Below are 14,337 nucleotides of genomic sequence, written 5' to 3'. Positions count from 1 at the left end.
GTGCCACATATTTAAGTCTTTTTATTATGGCAAGAATACCTTGTCCCTTCTAGGAACCAGTTTCTGTCAGAAAGGATGGGCTAGGTTATTCAGAAACAATCAGTCCCTAAGACCCAAATCTTAGTGACTTAAAAAACAACAACAACAACAAAGGGTTATTTCTCATTCATACTATGTCCACTATAGGTTAACAGGCAGGATCTGCTCATCGTAATTACCCAGGGTCTCAGACTGTTGGAGCAATCAGCATCTCAACATGGTGGGTCACTGCTGTGTGAGAGGGAAAAGCTCTGTGAGGAGAGAGCTCTGTAAGCTCCCTCACTGGCAATGATATGTCTGCTGAGAAAGTAACATCCATGTTTCCTACTTATTACTCATTAGTCACTTAGAATTTCCACAAGAGGGCAAGGAATCCTACTATGTGCTAGGAGAGAGAAGATTCAGAAGTATTTGGCAAAGACCACCAGTGACTACTATAGCAAGTAAAGACTTGAGGAACTGGGGGGAGGGAGGGATGGTGTAGCACTGGGTGCCTGGGTGGCTCAGTCCTTAAGCATCTGCTTTCAGCACAGATCATGATCCCAGGGTCCTGGGATCGAGCCCTGCATTGGGCTCCCTGCTCACTGGGAAGCCTGCTTCTCCCTTTCCCACTCCCCCTGTTTGTGTTCTCTCTCTATCATATAAAAATATAAAAATCTTGAATAAATACTTGAGGAACAAGAACCTTTCCCACTTCTCTCCTTGGGAGGCCCCAAGACATTTTTTTCCCAATTTTTTAAAGATTTTATTTATTTATTTATTTGACAGAGAGAAATCACAAGTAGATGGAGAGGCAGGCAGAGAGAGAGAGAGGGAAGCAGGCTCCCTGCTGAGCAGAGAGCCCGATGCAGGACTCGATCCCAGGACCCTGAGATCATGACCTGAGCTGAAGGCAGCGGCTTAACCCACTGAGCCACCCAGGCACCCTCTAATTTTTTTTTTAAATTTCTTTTCAGTGTAACAGTATTCATTGTTTTTGCACCACACCCAGTGCTCCATGCAATCTGTGCCCTCTCTAATACCCACCAGCTGGTTCCCCCAACCTCCCACCTGCCGCCCTTTTAAAACCCTCAGATTGTTTTTCAGAGTCCATAGTTCTTTTCTAATCTTAAGAGTGTTCAGTTTTTGTTTTCACTTGGAGATTTTTTTTTGTTATATTCTCTTCTGTAGATGATGGTATTAATGTAAAGAACTTTAGAGATCAACCAGTTCAGAAGTTAAATATTCTCCTCATGTCTGAGAAAAATTCATAAAATTTCCAAAGTTATAAATACCAGTATTTTAAACACCAGTATACAGACAAATAATTTACCATTGTTTTTTAGAATCTTCTTCTATAATTCTTTTCCTTAATAGTTTCATGTTAGTAGGAGAGCCTTTTGCTGCAAAGACAAAAGTTCTGCATGTACTGGCTGACACTCTGACTCTTATGAATGAGCGTGGCTATGGAGAGGAAGAAAAAGTCATTTATCGGACTGTAAACCCCAAATCCATTACTATGGGCCAACTTTTTGGACAGTTTGATCCAGTGTCTCATGAGGTAATCTACAACATAAATATTCTCTTAGTGACAATGTACATTAAACCAAGAAATATGAAATGTTTTCAATATGATCACTTTATAGTTTTATAAAGGAAGCTTTCCAATTCTGTTTTCTTCCCCAGTGGACTGATGGTATTGTAGCCAACACTTTTAGGGAATTTGCTTTGTCAGAAACACCGGACCGGAAATGGGTTGTATTCGATGGTCCCATTGACACTTTGTGGATAGAAAGCATGAATACAGTATTGGATGACAATAAAAAGGTAAAACCATCAGAATTAAAAACAAACTGATGCACCATGTGACTATACCAAACACTACTGAACTGTGAACTTAAGAAAAGCTTAACATGGTAGATTTAATGTAAAATGTTTTTTTTTTTTTTTGCCACAGTTTAAAAATAAAAAGCAGAATAGGTGCAGACATGCTTAAGCAATGGTACATGTTCAACAACAAATTGGCTAGGATTATGCATTTCAAATAAAGGATGCAGCAAGTTTAATAAGTTTATAAATTATCTTTTCAATGAAAACTATGCTGTAGTAAATCCTCTGCTTAATTTTTTTTATAGAATAAAAAGGTATTAAAACCATTGCAGGGCGCCTGGGTGGCTCAGTGGGTTAGGCCGCTGCCTTCGGCTCGGGTCATGATCTCAGGGTCCTGGGATCGAGTCCCGCATCGGGCTCTCTGCTCGGCGGGGAGCCTGCTTCCCTCTCTCTCTCTGCCTGCCTCTCCATCTACTTGTGATTTCTCTCTGTCAAATAAATAAATAAATAAAAAAAAAAAAAAAAAAAAAAAAAAAAAAAAAACCATTGCATTAGCAGGAGAGCACAGTAACATAATAGATGTTAAGTTGTTAAGTGACTCCAGGCTCACGGTTTCTTACAGAACCTTAATATTTTAGGAGGAAATAAAAGGGCCTAATTCCTTTTTGAAAATATTGAATGCTTCAGGGCTTGTATGTGCTACATTAATTTAGAAGCCATGGAATATGCAAAAGAACTAGAAAATAGAAATCCTTTAGTGTTTGTAGTAATTGCCAGGTAACATGTAAACTATAAAATGTGACTAATTTTGAGTTCTGTGCTTTTTTAAACCTAAGTGTACAGTCTCATAACCATCATTTAAATAAAGATGCATAAAATTTCTTGCACTTACAAGATTCATTCATGTTCTTCTGAATCAGTGCACCCTCCCCCAGGGGCAAGCACTATTCTGACTTCTAATCAATTAGTTTTTCTGGTTCTTGAAGTTCATGAATATAGAATCCTACTCCTTAGTGTTTTTCTTCTTGTGGTCAGATGGTATCTATGATATTAATGTTGTTGCAGTTCCATTTTATTTATTCTTTTTATGTCTACATTAGTATTCTATATGAATATATCATACTTTATTTTCACACATGCAATAACTGTGCTACTAAATAAGCAAATTAATTAGCATTCAAACAAATATGCCAACACATTGTCCTTGGTAGTTGAGCATTTATTCATATTCTTTCTTTCAGTTACATTGATTGAGCTAAGAAATAGTATTGATTCACAAGAGAGGCGCTAATAAGGGTCTGATTCAGAGCCAGGTGGGAGGATTTTCTCATATTGGATAAGAGGGAAGCAGGAAAGGATAGGTGTAGATATAGGTAAATGTATGGATTTGATAGTGGAAATTGGAAGGCAAATCCTTTATATGATTGATTGACTGATTGATTGTGTGACATAGTAGACCCTGGTTCATTGCATATTGGAGGAGAAAAGGGGATGATTTAAATTACCTATAATGGAAAATGGGAAAGAGAGCTGCCTAAGAAAGCACTGAAGCCTATCTGAGGATTAGTAGTAGTGCCAAGGTCTGCTTTTGAGGGATTTTCCCTTAACAGTCTAAGCAGCTTGGATGTGTGTGTAGATGATGGTGCCACACCGGAAGTACACAAAGACTTTAAAGATACTGGCATGAGAGGGCCAGAAGTGCCAGACCATAGAACAAAAGCTGCTTAATAATGAGGGAAGTGAAAACAGGAGGGATATGCAGATGAAGAGCAAGTGTAGGAGGAGTCGATCGGTGAGAGCACTGATTGTATAGGAGGCTGCAGACAGAGATGGGCATGCTTGGATTTAGTATTTCAGAATTGTGTAGTGTTCCAGGAGAGAAGGTTCCAAGGTATATAAAGTAGATGACTGGAATGAGAAGAAAGTAAGTGAAGAAAAGGTAGTCAAGGATCTGAGGGGCTGCCATGTTGAGATGTTCCTTTTCATGGACACTGGATCAGGCCAGAGTTGTAACAGAGAGAAAGAAATTGAGCCAAGTATCAAAGGCTTTAGTTAATGATGGGGATGCTTGGCTGCTGGTGAGTGATAGCAGCAAGCATGGCTGTCAAAGGAGCAGGGGGTAGAGAGGATGGGGTAGAGTATTTGGAAAACACCATGGGAGAGTGAGGAGAAAACTGACTTGACTTCCCAAAATTGAAGCAAATAGAATGTTTGCTGAAATAATCTGGTAGGAAATGAAAAGTATTCAAAACCACCATTGTCCAGTAGAATGTTCTGTGATGTTGGAAATATTTGCATTGTCTAAGAAGGTAGCTACTAGTCACATGTGGCTGGCTACTGAGCATTTGAAACATGGCTTAGTACAGGGTTGCCTGGCTGGCTTGGTCAGTAGAGCATGTGACTCTTGATCTCAGGGTTGTAAGTTCAGGCCCCATGCTGGGTGTAGAGATTATATGGTCCATATATACAGTGGAATATTACTCAGCCATCAGAAAGGATGAATACCAAACATTTGCATATACATGGATGGAACTGTAGAAGATTATACTAATTGAAATAAGTCAAGCAAAGAAAGACAATTATCATATGGTTTCATTTATATGTGGAACATAAGGAATAGCATAGAGGACATTAGAAGAAAGGGAAAAGTGAAGGGGGGAAATCAGAGGGGGAGACAAACCGTGAGAGACTATGGACTCTGAGAAACAAACTGAGGGTTTTACAGGAGAGGAGCTTAGGGGGTTGGGTGAGCCTGGTGATGGGTATTAAGGAGGGCACATATTGCATAGAGCACTAGGTGTTATATGCAAACAATGAATCATGGAACAGTACGTCAAAAACTAATGATGTACTGTATGGTGACTACCATATAATAAAAAACAAAGAATAATTAAATCTTTTTTAAAATGGGGCTTAGTGCAATTGAAGAACTGACTTTAAATTTTATTTAATTTTAACTAAAGATTAACTTGCTTCATTAGTTCAATTAATTAGATTTAATTAGATAAAATTATAAATAGCCACATATGACTGCTGGCTAACATATTAGACACTCCAGCTCTAGACCATTCATTTATTTTATAGAGAAGAAACAGGTCTAGGACATTGGGGAAGGTATGTGCTATGAAGTGTGTAAACCTGACGATTCACAGACCTGTACCCCTGGGACTAATAATACATTATATGTTAATAAAAAAATAAAAAAAAATTTAAAAAGAATAATAAAAGCACAGACTATAAGGCCAGGTTGCCTTGGTTCAAATCCTTAAAAAAAAAAAAAGAGGTCCAGGAATATTAAGTGCTGCCTTGTTGACCTATAACTAGATAGGGACAAAATTGGGACTGCAGTGGTGATGGTGGAGAAGAAACACTAAAAAATAAAAAAATTTAAAAAAAACATAAAGTTCTAAGTAATATTTATAAAATAAAATTCTAAATATTTTTAAATTCAAAAAAAAATAAATAAGTGAAGAGGAAGAACTGAAAAAAAGACTTAATGAAATTAACTTGGAATATCAACAATACTATTTTTTTCAACAATACTAATTATTAAAATTATTGAAAATTAATGATAATTCCAAAGGGAGAAGCTAAAGAGATTGAAAAGATAAGATGGCTTTTTGGTTGAATTTTGGTTTGAAGAATCAGTTGAATAAGACATTTCTAATACAACTGAGGAAATTTGAGTAGTGGCTGAGTATTACATGATATTAGGGAGTTATTGGTAATTTTGTTAGCTGTGATAATGTTATTGTGGTCACATAGAAAACTCCTTACTTTTGCAAGATAAATATTGACCAATTTGGATGTAAAATACCATGGTATGCATAATGCTCTTCAAAATACTGTTTTAAAAAACGAAGCAAATGTGGAAAAATGTTAATAACATCAGTTAAGTCCAGGAGATGGGTACCTGAGTGTTCATACTGTTCTCTGTTTTCAATTTCTCTTTTTTACTAATAAAGAGGTCTTCTGACAATTTTATAAGGTCTGGAGCATTTTGTGTAATTTTATTAATAATAAGAACTGAGATTTGTCTAGGATTTTTGCAGTATGTCATGTATTTCTCCTCCTGCCTCCTGTCATGTATTTCTCCTTCTCTATGGAGGAGAAATTATCCCTGTTCATAGACTCAGAGATGTTATGTATTTGTTTACCCAGTAACTGACAGAGCTAGACCTAGAATTACAATTTTCTGGCTTCTGTTTTAATACTTATGATATTATATCACAGGGTATACATTATCTTATACATAGAATAAATTTTTATCTGAGAAGTTTGAGTTTTTAAAAAATAAACATTTGAAAAATAATTGCTTTTAGCTTTGCCTTATGAGTGGAGAAATCATTCAGATGTCCCCTCAAATGAGCCTCATCTTTGAAGCAATGGACCTTTCCCAGGCCTCAGTAAGTTCATATTTTAATATAACAGTAGTTTGTGTGTTCGCTTGGTCAGGAAGTATGTTTTATGCCTCAGAAGACCAGTTAGGCCCCAGGAATACTAAGATGAACAAGACGCAGTGTATTTAAGGAGGCTAAGAAGCATGCTAATAAATAATCCCACTATATGGCCACACGTAAGTAAGAATATGGAGCAGGTGAGTGTCCAGGAGGGGAATGGGTAGAGGACGACCATGGAAAATGTCTGAGTGTTTGATCTGGTTTTGAGGGGTAACACTTCTCTAGTTGGGGCTGGGCCTTCCAAATCATGACAAGATGACATGTAAGGACCTGAAGTCATGATGTGTCTGAGGAACTGTAACTGCAAACATGTCGTCTAATGTATGTGAGGCTGTAGAGGACGACAGGAGCTGGATCATGAAAGGCCGCATAGGTCGTTCAAGGAAGTAATTGATAAGGGCCAGTGGCACAAGAGCAACACTAGAAAAAGAAAACGTCTTTTTTCTCTAGCCAGCCACCGTAAGCCGCTGTGGCATGATTTATTTGGAACCGTCGCAGTTGGGATGGGAACCACTTGTGTCCTCGTGGTTGAATTCCCTGAAAGGACCTCTGCAGGAACCAGATCATCAGGCTCTCCTGAAAGGACTTTTTGACTGGTTGATAAAGCCAGCTTTAAAGCTTCGTAGGAGAAACTGCAAGGTAACACTGTAATTCTCTGACCTGTTCGGGTTTCTTTAGTTTCCATTCAACTTGACATAAGTCTAAAGTCACAATAGTAGGATGAATAACTAAAATCAGTTTCCCCTTAGACATTTGGTATACACTTTTTAAAATGGGATATTTATTGTGACAATCAGTAATTCACATGCAATTTTAAGAATAATAGATCCCATGCACAATTTAACCCAATTTCTCCTGATGGTAACATTTTGCAAGGCTGTATTATATCACAACAAGGATACTGACATTGATACTACCAACTGATCTTATTCAGATCCCCTTAGTTATGTTTGTACTCTGGTACAAACATAACTAGGTTTCATTCTTAAATTTTTAATATTTGATAATTTATACTTTTATATTTTATTTATATATTATTTATAGCATGATATATAATATATAAAATATATTTTATAATTTATAATTTTAAATATAAGTACAACTTTGTGCCCTTCACCTGGTGTCTTCCCTTTACCCGCTCCCTACCAAACCTTGTAATCACCATTTTACTCTGGTTCTATGCTTTCAACTTTCAGATTCTGCATATAAGTGACATCATGCAATTTTTTCCTTTCTGTATCTGACTTTTTTCACTTATCATAATGTCTTAAAGTTCATCCATGTTGTTACAAATAACAGGATCTCTCTTTTATTTTTAAGTCTGAATAACATTCCATTATAGGTATTTATAGAACAATTTCTTTATCCATTTGTCCATCAACAGTTTGTGCCCATATCTTGGTAATTGGGAATAATGCATGGGCGTGTAGATATATCTTTGAGGTACTGATTTTATGTCCTGAGGAGGGATTGCTGGATCACTAAGTAGTTCTATCATTAGTCTTTTTGAAGATCTTCCACAGTGGCTGTACCAGTTTACTTTCCCACCAACAGCGCACAAGGGTTCTCTTTGGCCCACATCCTCACCAAGATTTGTCACCTTTCTTCTTTATAATCTTCCTAACAGGTGTGAAGTGATATTTGGTTTTGATTTGCATTTCTCTGATTAATGATTTTGAATGCCTTCTTATACACCTATTAGCCCCTTGTATGTCTTCTCTAGAAAAAGTGTCTGGTTAGGTCCTTTGCAAATTTTTAAATTCGATAGTTTGTTTTTTTTGGCTATTAAATTATGTGAGTTCTTTGTATATTTTGAATATTAACCCTTATGAGATATGTGGTTTGCACATATTTTCCCTCAATTTATAGGCTGCCTTTTCATTCTGTTGATCATTTCCCTTGCTGTGTAGGAACTTTTAGTTTGATATAGTCCCACTTTATTTTTGCTTTTGTTGTCTGAGTTTTTGTCCTATCCAAAAAAATCATTACCAAGGTCGATGTTTAGGAGCTTTTCCCCCACGTTTTCTTCAGGGATTTTTATGGTTTCAGATTTTACATTTAAGTCTTGAACCCGTTTTGAGTTGATTTTGGTGTATGAAGTAAAATAAGAGTCCAGTTACATTCTTTTACATGTATCTATCCAATTTTCCCAATACTATTTATTGAAGAGACCGTCTTTTTCTCATTGTGTACTTTTTTTAAAGCTTTATTTATTCAGAGAGAGAATGTGTGCATGAAAGGGGGAGCGGCAAGGGAGAGAGAGAGTGTAGCTTCAGCAGCCTCCTTGCTGCTCGTGCAGCCCCTCACAGGGCTTGATATCATGAATTATGAGATCAAAACCGAGAGTCGGACACTCCAGTGACTCAGCCACCCAGGTGCACCCCCTGCCACCTGTTGTGTATTCTTGTTCTTGTTGAAGATCAGTTGACTTTATATGCTTGGATTTATTTTGGATTTTTTATTCTGTTCCATTGGTTTTTATGTCTATTTTTATGCCAGTAACATACTGTTTTTATTACTGGAGTTTTGTAATGTAATTTCAAACCAGGACATGTGATACTTTCAATTCTGTTCATAAGATTATTTTGGCTATTCGGAGTCTTTTGTGGTTCCACACAAATTTTAGATTTTTATTTTTGAAAAAAATGCCATTGGAATTTCGATAGGGATTGCATTGAATTTGTAGATCACTTTGGGTACTATGGGCATTTTAACAATGTTAATTTTTCCAATCTGTAAACACAGGATGTTTTTCCGTTTATTTGTGTGTTCAATTTCTTTCAATAATGTTTTATAGTTTTTAATATACAGGTCTTTCATGTTCTTGGTTAAGTTTATGCCTAAGTATTTTATTCTTTTTGATGCAATCATAAATGGGATTGTTTTCTTGATTCCCTCTTCAGATAGATCATTGTTGGTGTAAACAAATGCAGTTGACTTTTGTATTTTTTTTAAGGTTTTACTTACTTATTTGATGGGGAGGGAGACAGTGAGAGAGGGAACACAAGCAAAGGGAGTGGGAGAGGGAGAAGCAGGCTTCTTCCTGAGAAGGGAGCCTGATGTGGGACTCGATCCCAGTATCTTGGTTGGGATCATGACCTGAGGCAAGGGCAGAAGCTTAACCAACTGAGCCACCCAGGCACCCTCTGTATGTTGGTTTTGTACTCTGTAAATTTACTGAGTTGGTTTGTTTTTAAAAGGTATTTATTTATTTTTTGCATGAAATCTTTAGGGATTTCTACATATAGGATCATGTCATCTGCAAATAGAAATCATTTTACTTCTTTTTTGATTTGGTTGCCTTTTATTTCTTTTCTGATTGCTCTACTTAGTACTTCTTGCTGAAAAGAAGTGGTAAGAGTATGCATCCTTGCCTCATACCAAATCTTAGAGGAAGAGCTTTCAGTTTTACCCCATGGATTATGATTTTAGTTGTGGGCTTTTCATAAATGTCCTTTATTTTATTGCATAGATTTCCCTTTATATCTATTTTGTTGAGGTTTTTTTTTTTTTTTTTTCGATTTTATTTGTCAGAGAGTGCATAAGCAGGAGAAGTGGCAGGCAGAGGGAGAGGCAGACTCCTGACTGAGCAAGGAGGCCAATTTGACTAGATCCAAAGACCCTGGGATCATGAACTGAGCTGAAGGCAGACAATTAATCAATTGAGCCATCCAGGCAACTCTTGTTGAGAGGTTTTTTTGTTTGTTTGTTTTTTGTTTTTTTGTTTTTTGTTTTTATCACAAATGGTGGTTGAACTTTGTTAAATACTTTTCCTGAATTTATTGAGATGATCATGTGATTTTTGTCTTTCATTTTGTTAATGTGTATAACACATTGATTAATTTGCATATCCCTTGTATCCCAGGGATAAATCCCACTTGGTTATGGTATATAATCTTTTTTTTTTTTTAAAGATTTTATTTATTTATTTGACAGAGAGAAATCACAAGTAGACAGAGAGGCAGGCAGAGAGAGAGAGAGAGAGAGGGATGCAGGCTCCCTGCTGAGCAGAGAGCCCAATGTAGGACTCGATCCCAGGACCCCGAGATCATGACCTGAGCCGAAGGCAGCGGCTTAACCCACTGAGCCACCCAGGTGCCCTATGGTATATAATCTTTTTGGTGAATTGAATTCAGTTTGCTAGTATTTTACTGAGGATTTTTGCTTCTATATGCCTCAGAGATATTGACTTATAATTTTCTGTTTTTGTGATGTCTTTATCTGGTTTTGGTATGAGGGTGATTCTAGCCTGAAAAATGGGCTTAGAAGTATTTCCTCCACTTCTATTTTTTGGACGAGTTTTTTTTTTTTTTTCTAATTTTTATTTATTTGAGAGAGAGAGACTGCGAGAGAATGAGCAGGGTGAGCAGAGAGCCCAGTGTAGGACTCAATTCTGGGACTGCAGGATTATGATCTGAGCTGAAGGCAGACAGTTAACCCACTGAGCCACCCAGGTGCCCATGGTTTTTGGAAGAGTTTAAGAAGAATTGGTATTAATTCTTTGAATGTTTGGTAGAATTCAGCTCTGAGGTCATCTGGACTTTTCTCTGGGAAGTTTTTGATTACTACTTCAATCTATCAGGCTCTTTTTCTATCCTTTCACTTTCAGCCTATTGTTACTTCTAGACAGCATACAATTGAATCTTGGTTTTCCATCTATTCAGCTATTCAGCTGCTCTTTTTATTGGGGAATTTAAGATGCTCACATTTAAAGTAATTTTGATAAGGAAGGATTTACTATTGCAACTTTGTTAACTGTTTTCTGTTTGTCTTTTTTTTTTTTTTTTTTTTTTTTGGTCCTTTTCTCTCTTGATGCCTTCTTTTGTGTTTCATTATTTTGTTTTTGTATTGATAAGTTTTGATTCTTTTGTGTGATTTCTGTAGGTATTTTCTTAGTGGTTACTAAGGGGCTTACGTAAAGTATCTTAGAGTTATAACAGTCTATTTTAAGCTAATAACTTCATTTGTATGCCAGAAATCTCCACTTTTACCTCGTTCCCCTCCACGTCATATGCTATTGATGTCACAGTAACATTGATTTGGATCATGTATCCATTAACATAATTTATAGTAGTTTTAATACTTTTAGCTTTTAGGGGCGCCTGGGTGGCTCAGAGGGTTAAGCCTCTGACTTCGGCTCAGGCCATGATCCCAGAGTCCTGGGATCGAGCCCCACATCAGGCTCTCCGCTCAGCAGAGAGCCTGCTTTCCCTCCTCTCTCTGCCTGCTTGTCTGCCGGCTTGTGATCTCTGTCTGACAAATAAATAAATAAAATCTTAAAAAAATACTTTTAGTTTTTAACTTTTATAGCAGAATTAAAAGTGATTTACCCACCACCATTACGGTCATATTCACCTTTGGTTTTCTATTGCTTAAGTTATACCTGAATAAACCCAGGGTAAAATGAGTGCCTGTTGAACTCTTTGGATAAAACTATGGTAACTAAAGCTTTAAAATTCCCAATCATTTTCCATATCTTAAAAGTATTTTAAATATGTGGCTTTTAAAATTGACATGTATTCTTAGTAGTTTAGGAGAAAACTTGATATATTAGTTACTTAGGACTTTTATAACAAATTACCACAAACCTGGTGATTTGAAGCAACAGAAATTTATTCTGTCATAGTCCTGAGGCTACAAGTCTGAAATCAAGATGTTGGCAGAGCCAAGGTTCCTCTGAAAGCTCTAAGGGGGAATCTTTTCCTACATCTCCCAGCTTTGGCCTCTTGGCATTCCTTGCCTACTGTCTGTGTTAATTCCCATGTCTTCCTTCAAGCTCACCTGGCCTCTGCTCTGTCTCTTCACTGTGTGATTCCCAAAAGGATTTAGGGTCAGATATTTCAGAATGATCTCCTCATCTTGAGATCCTTAACTACATCTTCCAAGACCCCTTTTCCAAATAGGATCATGTTCATGAGTTCCTGGGATATGACATGGGCCTCTCTTTTTGAGGACCACCTTTCAAACCCCTCACATGTACACACACACATTCACACACATTAGTCACTTATGTATAAGTATATTGATATAAGTATACTTATGTATAAGTATATTGGTAAGGGAAAAGGGCTATTCAGCAGATTTTTTTCACCCAGAAATATTATTTTAGAGATTGGAAAAATATTCACATAGGAGAAAATGAATTCCACTTCATGAAAATTTTGTACAATGTCTTCAGAGAGAAAATATAAAGTCATTTTTAAATTTTTTCATTTTAAGACTCTAATACTATGTGTTGCAAATAATAGAAGGTAGGCTCCATCTTTCTTTTTTTTAAAACCATCTTTCTGATGAGTGATGGATTTTCTTCCCATAATTTATTCCCATATTTTTCACAACTAGTTAGTCCTCAGCATCTATTGACTTTTCCCTCCTTGCTAACTTCTTTCTGTCCTCTCTTCTTCTCTCCACTCAGGTTCCTCTGACCACCCCTCCTTCCTCTTATGATAGCCTCAGTTCTGACCTTTGTAATCTCCCACCTGAATCAACATAATAGAGCTGTTCTAGTCTAGTCTACATCTTCTACCAGAATTAGGATTCCAAAATACAAATTCATTCCATTAACTTCATTTTCTGTCTGACTTATTTTACTTAGCATAATACCCTGTAGGTCCATCCAAGTTGTTGATAATGGCAAGATCTTTCTTTTTTTTAAGGCTGAATAACATTCCATTGTATATATACCATACTTCTTCATTCATCTATCGATGGGCACTTGGGTTGCTTGCATAGCTTGTCTATTGTGAATAATGCTGCAATGTACAGGTGCTTATATCTTTTTGAATTTGTGTTTTAATTTTCTTTGGGTAAATACCCAGAAGCAAAATTACTGGATCACATGGGACTCCTATTTTCAATTTTTTCCAAGAGCCTCCGTACTGTTTTCCAGACTGGTTACACTGTTTGTATTCCCACCAGCAGTGCACAGGTGTTCCCTTTTCTCCACATCCTCACCCACACTTGTCATTTTTAATGAAATATTTGTTGTTTTTTTTTTTTGTTCTCCAAAGAAGATGAAAGTAAATATCTTACTCTTTTCACTTTGCAGGAACTGATTCCTACAAGCGATAGCAATGCAGTTGTATCTCTCACACGCCTGTTCGAAGTATTACTCTGTAATGTCCTGGAAAATGATCCTACAAGCAAGCATATTCGTGTTTGGATTATGGTAGGTTTCATACTTAATGTGACTTTTATTTGCAGAATAAAATTTGCCTCTGGAAGTGATCATTGCATTGAAGAAGACATAAGATCCAGAGCTGTTTTTTGGTGAGCACCAAAAGAATAGCTGAAGGCATTGAAGTAGCCCTAACCTGGTATTCTAACCTGGACTTAAAAAAATTTTAAAGAAAGTAAAATATATGCAAATGAACCCAAATAGTTTTCTTATTTATGAAAGATCATAATTTGATAAACAATAAGGTGTCTTAGTATTAATCCATTAACAACTTTAGGTGAATTGATTTTGTCTTAAGTTTAAGTCAAGATGTTGGCTGCTAAAATCTGGCTGTAAGAGACCAGAAACAGGCATCCAACCAGCTGGGTGGAGCATTGCCAGCAGAGTTCATAGAGCACATTGCTAGATGGGGAGTCAGGGCTTCAGGTAGCTAATGTCTAGAGGTCAGAGAAGACAACAGAACAGGACTCTAAGGGAGCCAGAGGAAAGAGTGTTTGGTTCTCTTCCCTGGTCTGTGTTTCTTTCCTATTTGCCACCTTATTCAGAAATACCTTCATCTTCTTTACTGAGTCTACCTTATCTTCTACTCTGTGGTGATAGTGGTGCCCTCCCAGTGCTTCCCCTTCACCTTGTCACCACAAAAAGTCCTCTACCTCAGATCTCACATTCCAGGGTTCCCTGCTGATCATCACCACCTTTCCTCCTTGCTTTTCACCATTATTAGAAGAAATTGAACAGACATGTTTGAAGCATAGTTTATTTATATTCCTTCTTCTCCCAAAGTTTGGAACTGCCTGTCACAGAACTAGTTTTTAATATTGTTCCATACCTATCTGTGTTACCTATTTGTAA

General features: G+C 36.9%; 1 protein-coding gene across 4 annotated transcripts in view; it reads left to right on the top strand.

Moving 5' to 3' along the window:
• DNAH12 (dynein axonemal heavy chain 12) overlaps positions 1-14,337 on the top strand; it is a 221,501-nt gene that overhangs the window by 94,089 nt on the left and 113,075 nt on the right. For all 4 annotated transcript variants that reach the window (XM_059161254.1, XM_059161256.1, XM_059161257.1 and 1 more), the window contains 5 exons: positions 1,396-1,579; positions 1,705-1,845; positions 6,171-6,254; positions 6,759-6,947; positions 13,357-13,476. In XM_059161254.1, the coding sequence (XP_059017237.1) occupies positions 1,396-1,579; positions 1,705-1,845; positions 6,171-6,254; positions 6,759-6,947; positions 13,357-13,476 (718 nt within the window). The remainder of the gene's footprint in view (positions 1-1,395; positions 1,580-1,704; positions 1,846-6,170; positions 6,255-6,758; positions 6,948-13,356; positions 13,477-14,337) is intronic.

The sequence above is a fragment of the Mustela lutreola genome, chromosome 2 (genome assembly GCF_030435805.1).
Source record: "Mustela lutreola isolate mMusLut2 chromosome 2, mMusLut2.pri, whole genome shotgun sequence".
In the NCBI taxonomy this organism is placed as follows: domain Eukaryota; kingdom Metazoa; phylum Chordata; class Mammalia; order Carnivora; family Mustelidae; genus Mustela; species Mustela lutreola.
The sequence above is the reverse complement of the archived record's forward strand: the minus strand, read 5'-3'. Positions and strand labels throughout refer to the sequence as shown.